The sequence below is a fragment of the Montipora foliosa genome, chromosome 3 (genome assembly GCF_036669935.1).
Source record: "Montipora foliosa isolate CH-2021 chromosome 3, ASM3666993v2, whole genome shotgun sequence".
Classification (NCBI taxonomy): Eukaryota; Metazoa; Cnidaria; class Anthozoa; order Scleractinia; family Acroporidae; genus Montipora; species Montipora foliosa.
In genome coordinates this window covers 26,813,290-26,820,789 of record NC_090871.1, presented here as the reverse complement: position 1 = coordinate 26,820,789, position 7,500 = coordinate 26,813,290, and the positions used below count along the sequence as shown (strand labels likewise).

The 7,500-nt window shown below is 39.0% G+C and overlaps 1 protein-coding gene across 3 annotated transcripts in view; it reads left to right on the top strand.

The window, feature by feature from the left end:
- The first annotated feature begins 456 nt into the window (after positions 1-456).
- The window catches only part of LOC137997196 (short-chain collagen C4-like), a 14,782-nt gene continuing 7,738 nt past the window's right edge, over positions 457-7,500 (top strand). For all 3 annotated transcript variants that reach the window (XM_068843059.1, XM_068843058.1, XM_068843057.1), the window contains exon 1: positions 457-1,128. In XM_068843059.1, the coding sequence (XP_068699160.1) occupies positions 815-1,128 (314 nt within the window). In that variant the 5' untranslated portion in view covers positions 457-814. The remainder of the gene's footprint in view (positions 1,129-7,500) is intronic.

Here is a 7,500-nt window from a genome sequence, read left to right as displayed (position 1 = left end):
AATCCCAGCCGTTCCTTTCACTCATCTTTCAATTCGCTCCACCACTTTGTATAGCAAATTGCGCTGCGCTTGAAACCTACGCCTTACAGAGATCGTTGACATGGGTGTCGGTAAAACGATCAAGCATTTTGACCTTTATTCTAATTTTAACGCTCCGAGCTAAAAATACTTCAGACTTATGTTCAGATTTCGAGTACTAGCGCAGTCATAAAATTGTATAATCACACTTTTTTCAAGGTGAAGAGATATGACACCGTGTTTATTATAGAAGATTCCCAATGAAGGGAAATGGTTCCTTAAATTTTTACTTGATGGATTGAAACCATCAGAGAGCTGAAAAAAATCTTTTTACACAAACGTAACAAATCGGTGTCAAATATTACAATGGCATGTGACGTCAACCGCTGTTTATCCCTTCCGCCACACATTCCCTGGGGCAAATGCCATAACAACGAGCAGAAGTTGTGAGCCAAATTTTGTTTTCACGGGAGAAAGTCATGTGCCTTCCTGCAATGTCTTAATTATGATAAAACTCTTCACTGATGTTCTGGGCATTAGCCCATTTAAACAATTTATCGCAACGACAACGTATTTCCGCTCAATGCATTTGGACTGATACGCTTGACTTATCGTACATAATGTAAATTGCAGTCTTCAAACACTAATCGAGTAAATTCGAGAAGTACTGAGCACTTAAAAAGTCGATCAATTCAGTGACATATTTAGTTAAAATGGTCGGACGTCAGTGGCCACATTTAGGACATTTGAGTCTTCGTCTTCATCATAACTTTGTCATGTGAATCAGAGAAAAGAGATGAGAGAAGTTGTACCGCTGTTTCTTCGCTATTTCTTTCGTTTGACTTTCTGGCAAATTGTACAAGTCTTTCTTTTTATAAGCTGTTTTTCAGCTCAATATTTTATTCATGTACAATTAAGCAACCGTCTCGATGATGCCCATTCGAGGCTAGACAAGCTGGAACGGTGGATTAACGACAGAGGTAACAGAAAGCTACAGATTTTGAAGCCGGACATGAAGCAAAGTTCTCAGATCCATTCTCGAAGAAAGCGAAAAGTAGGACAAGATCAATTAAATCAACTTTGGAACAGGATTGAAAGCTTGGAAAGCCGGTGAGTAAAAGAAAGAGCCAAGAAACTACTTTGAAATCCGAGGTTAAGGCAATCACCTTTACGCTCAACCAAATTGCAAAACCTTTTTCAGTAAACTTGACAGTAGCATAAATTACCCATTGAAAATTAATTCCCAGGGCCCTAATGTTATCATTTTCGTTTGATTGAGTTTATGTTGTGACACGGAGTCAGTTTATGATACGCATTGACTTAATATATTGTAAACAAGTTTTTTTTGTGCGTCATGGTAGTCCGCAAAATACGCGTGTGTCCAATATTCTGTCAACATGCACATCTATAAACTTGCTTTAAAGAATATTGAAGTTATTACATGGTTATTTCATTGATTATTATACTTAATTCAAGCGTAATTATTGTAAGTGTTTTTATACTCATTTGAAGTCGCGGGCATGACAGGAAATTGGTTAATCGGAACTCGGAAGCATGCATGTCGAACCAGGGAGTCGAACTGCCAAAACGGACCGTCTTCGTGGAAATTACTTTTTGTACCTGTAAGGTTAGTAGACGTTTCAAGATTTGAAACGACAACGGGCCTTTGATTTAAGCGAAAGTGATCATCACAGTTTGTGAAGCAACTACAGACTGAAAAAAACATCCAGGCTTGACTGCACTTGAACCTGCGACCGCCGTGCGATTACGAGTTGCACTGGTTCTTCCATCTGGGAGTTGGTCATTTGCAAGTTCGTATAATATCCCTCAATAGTTTAATATATTGAAATGCGGGCTTACTATTTTTAGTGCGACTTGGAAGTTTTACAAAGATTCCTTGAGATGCGTAAATAATTCATGTTCGTTAAGAAAAAAAAACTAGTGATCATGAATACTTAAAAAGAAACTTAACTGACATTGGTTTTGTCCGGCTCTATCAATATACGTATTCAACGAGGACCGAGGAAAAATAATTTTGCTAGCAAGGTGTTTAAAATGCAAAAATACAAGACACTTTCGAGGGTGTGAGATTCCGAGTGTCGACAAGGTGTTCACATTTGACATATTGCCCACGAGACAACGAGTTTTATGTGTAACAGATTTCCATTTGATTCGTTCTCACACTCTAAACGTCACAGCAATTTACCAACCACGCAGTGAAGCAACTGAGTTGAGACCAGTTGACAGTCCACTTCGAATGGATGGAAAAGATGAATACGAAAGCTGGCGTTACGGCAGTCACAAACTAACTAGGCCTGCATTTTCTCTTGATGAGGCTGATTAAAGCTGATATTCCCCAAGATGTTCCAGATAGGGAAATATTCATTTCTTAGTCATTAGAGTGGTCAATATATCAATAAAATGTTTGGCACGACATAAGTCTGACAAATGCGGCGGTTTCCTACATGTAAAACATGAAGACAAGTGGTTGTCATCTGATTTTCGGCTCTGAGATCGAAGCGAGGCTGTGAAGTGGTATCTATCCAAAAAGAACTGCGTCGCACTTGTTGGTTTGTATCAGAAATCTCACCCGTTCGCTGCGCTCCCTCGTTCGATATCGATTTCTGATATATCACCAACTCGTTTGAAAATGCCGTACGCGTGCCCTCCCCATGAAGTAATCTATGATGATGCAATGATGCAGAGCTCGTACTTAAAACGTAAACAAAATACAGGAAACTGAAAAATCTCAAAACAAGTATGAAAATGATCAAAAATGTTGCTTGATTAATAATCAAGCTCACTAACGTCAATAAGAAAATCTAAAACAGCCTAGGGTTAAGCTGTTCTTTAGTTGAGTTTCTCAGAAATCAAAAAGTTGAAAGTGGATAGCTGGCACATCCTTGCCGCTTGAGGAAACCCACAGAATCGAGTTATTTCAATTACTGATGTAGTCTTTTCAAGCGCAGTTCATTGTAAGTATCGTAATATCATTGAGTTGCTATGCAGCCGGAACTAATCACAAAAATTAGAGTTATTGTTGTTGGAGCATTCCAAGAGCGTCTTAAACACTTTTTAAGCCCAAGCCTTTGGGATAATTTTACACATTCTGTTACGGCAACCTAATTGTTTGCGTCAAACTAGAATCAAAGTAATCCTCAAAGTGAAAGACTAAATCACAGAGGTTCGGTAGGTTGATAAACAACATCTTTTGGAGCTTTCCCTGAAGATGTGGGCCACATCAGGCACTACATCTGACTGACAATTTTGCGGCCAGGATTCCGTCGATGATCTTAATGCGATTAGGCCGGAAAACTGTGTCAATCACTATTTTGTAGTAAGCTGGAGGAATACAAAGATTATTTCACTGACGTACTGAACTTTGATGCCGAGAGCGAGTTCCGGCTGCATAGCAACTCAATGATATTACGATACTTATAATGATAACAGTTTGTCTTTATTTGTTAAAAATACCGTCATATGAAAAATTAGAATTAAAACTATAACTAGAAAATTCAAAATATGCGCTTACACTAATGAATTAGCCAAAATGGTCAATTATCTAGTACAAAATGAGATTAAAAGATTTAATTCTATCTCTCACTTACGAGCGCTGTGATTGGTCAATATTGCTGGTTTTCTTTCCCGCGCGCCGGATTGAGCTTAGAGATACAATAAAGATCTCAATATATAGATTTAGCCAAGACTAAAAAGAGTACCTCCCTGGTTATTTATTCTTACTGCCTGTAGGGTTAGTGAAAATAAAAAATTTTCGAATTCTGTCCGCGTTTTGGTGTTTGTGATTCCCTTCGCTTTCTTCTGTAAAAAAATCATTGCCTCCCTAATGAGAAAACAAAACTGATATCGCACGAATCACGAAGCGATGAGTGCGGTATCGGTTTTTCAAGCGAAATTTACCATGGAATTCACCAGTTTGGCAATGAATTTTTCTTGAATCGCACGAGTTTTAAAAGAAAACAAGCACATCCTCAGTGAGCGAATGGAAAAGAGAAAAAAGCCATTTCAGAATCAACTGTCAATAGCCAGCGAATAGGAATCACGCTAAAATTAGAAAATGTCGGGAAAACTTGTCAGTTCAAGGTCAAAAAAGAGTTTTACTGATGTACTTTATTCCACCAAGAGAAAATGAGGGGACAGAGAAGGAGGCTCCCGGTCCAGCCCTTGGGATATGTCACGTCCACGAAAGTTATTTTTAGACGAGCGGAAGTCTTCCGAGACGTCCGCATGCAGGCCAACCTCGGTCCGATGTTTGAAAGAAAATATATATTCATCAGCCTTCCACGTGCGTCATCATTTTCTCTTTTCACTAAGAATCTGAGAGCGAGGCAAGACTGCATGCCGACGTCTCAGAAGACAGACTTCCGCTAGAACAAAGACTTCCGCTCGTCTAAAAATAACTTTCGTGGACATAACATATCCCGGCCAACGCCTTGTGCCTCCCTCTCTGTCCCCTTATTTTCTCTTGATTCCACTTTATCTCTGAAAACGAGATCATTCACATTTTGATGTACTTCATTGAAACATACCAGGTTGGCTTAGAACAAGTATCGGCAAAATACGGCAATGCAACCAAGAAAGGACGAACTTCAAACGAGATCCGCTCCAACACTTAATAGGTGCTTTACACACATTTTTGAAAACACAAGCAAGTGAAATTTCCCCACAATTTTACGAGAACTCATTGCAATTACGTATTTATAACTTAAAGGGCAAAATTTTGTTGTCACTGTCGAGGCACATCGAAAACCAGTTGGGAAAACGGATTAAAAAGCACTTGTTCGCTCGCATTTTAGAGCAAAACAAACAACAAATCAACTTTTTGTTTATGTCCAAGAGAGTACAGATAATTGTTATTTAATTACAGTTGACAATAAAAATTCGATTTTCATTCCTGAGCAAAGGAAACAACGATTCAACCACTTTTTGAAAATAACAAACGGTTTAGTGCTCAAGGAAAGAATTTGTGTACTATGAGCTATTACTGGTATTCTGTCTTGTCGTTGTCGTTCTCTTTCGCTCTCCTTTCGTTTCTGTTCTGATCATAGGTCCTCCAGGCATCATGTAACCTTATCAGAGCTTCTAAAGATATGCCAAAAATTGCAATACAGAGAAAAAGACAGCTCTAAGCAACTTAAAAATAAACACTTAGCTTTAAGTTTATATCCCTCTGATGCTTGACTTGGATAACTGCGTAGCTGCTTGTGTGGACCACAGCTATCATGATATGTCAAACTGGATTGAAACCAGCGAAAGATGCAGAAAGAAAACTTATTCAAAACCGTTTTCTACCTGAACACGAAAAGCGTAAGCTCGATTTCCAGACGTTTTGGGAGTCCGGTATCATCCTCCTCACAACGGTATGGGGCAAGGAACGCGGGCTCCCAAAACGGCTGGAAATCGAGCCTACGAAAAGCGTCGACTGTGTGAGAACTATAGTTGACGTAGAATGGCCGTGTAGCCGCGTTGAGCCACGGAAAGTGCAGCAGTGCACAAAAAATGAAGCCTCGTCTATGTTTAGGTGAGTTAACCTTGGTTGAGCCTGCAATCCCCTCAAAAACTAGTACCTGGTCAGCGGTCAACTTAAAAAAAAAACAGCTGACCTCGGTGAGCTCTAAGCTTGAGCCCGCGATATGGTTACGTGATACTGGTCAGCGGATACCTCGTTTTGACAGGTGTCAATTGAACTAAACATATATGTCCAATACAAAAGCATGATACTGGTCACATTGGCATACATGAAGGGGTGGACGGACGTACGTACGTACGGACGGTCGATGACATCATGGCTATAAAACCAAAACTTCTCGCATCGATGGTTACCACATTTCTCAAGTATGATGCTCCGCGCGCGCGCACGCGGGAAAAAACTTTTACGAAGCCTATAATAGAGGATTGCTTTATTCTAGGTAAAAGGGCCGCATAGAGGGTGAGCAGTGTCGCTGTTTATCGTTTGGCAACTCACTATGTCATACTTTTCAACAATTCCATGTACATTATGTAAGGTTGAACTGTTGCGTCTCTTAAATAGAGATTACTTCATGGAAAATGTGCGCGTACGATTTTTATTTACGAGTTGAGTAGTATCAGAAAACGAACGAGTGAGCGCAGGTGACGAGTGAGTTTTCTGATACGAAACAACGAGTGAACAAAAATCGTACAAGGCATTTTCCACGAAGTAATCTCTATTTAAGAGACGTAATGCGTTTATTTCATAGGTACTGAGGTTTTTTTTCGTGATAGTGTTGGATAAACAAATTTATTTCGTACAAATAAAGTGGGGCGATGAAAGCAATAAACAATGGCTTAAAATTGCCCAACCGACAATTTATTTAATAAAATTTACACTACTTATTTCAAAGTAAGCCAAAGTGAAGAGTGTTTTTAGTTCGTCGCTTGTCAAAGCTACCAACGCTTTGGGTTTATTTCCCTTTCCTTGCTTCTTTAGTTGTTTTTGTTTGCGCTAAAGAACCTCTCTGGTTTTCTCAAACTACCAGGTCCTTTGTTTATGCTTACGGAATAGCCCTTTTTCTTCAGGTGTCGTTCCAAGCTAGCCACTAAACTTTGAAGGAAAGTCGACTCGTATTCATTGCCGTCTTTAGTGCGGACGGAGATGATAAATTGGTTGATGTATTCAGTATTCATTCAGCTCAACCGCTGGAATAACTTCCATTTTCCCGTCTTCGACCTTCGTTTTCAAAAGTCGTTTAAGCAATCGTACATCTCGTTCAGTTTTTTGAGCGGCATTTCTGTTTTCTTGTTCTACTGAAGTAAGTAAGTAATTTTATTTAAACACATATCGCATATGAGCGATAGCTCGTTTAAATGCAAATGTGTCATAAAAAATTACAATGTGATGATTAAGATAATCTTACATGTACAAGTAATGAGTGAAAAATAAGAAATAAGAATTAAATCAACTGAAATGAATAATAACCTATTACAATAATCAATAATCCAATAAAATAAAATATTGGTAATTAGACTGTCTATTTACAAAAAATACAGCTGCAGTCATACGATGAAGACAATGTCGCCGTAAGTTCTGCCGAAATGTACAAAGGGATTCTGACATCCTTATTTTGTCTGGTAGATTGTTCCATTGTTTACTAGCCTGGTACGTGAAAGAATGTTGCATATAAGATGAGGTTGGTCTTGGAATAACAACCTTAAGATGGCCCCGTAGGCTGTAACCGTTGCTACGCAGGATAAAACTAAAATAAATTCCTCAACTGAGCAAACAGAAGCAAACCTTCCCTCGGCAATTTTTCAAAGCGCGTGGTTTTTGTGCAACGGCTGTCGGATGACGATCCATTCCGGCATAAGTTCATTCATCACTAGTGAAATTTCGTTGTTCGCGTTGCTGATTGGACGAACGATATTTCTTCACAGTGAAATTTTGTCGTTTGTGTTCCTGATTGGCTACATTTAGAATCAGTACGAATTTTAGTCCCTATGATTTTC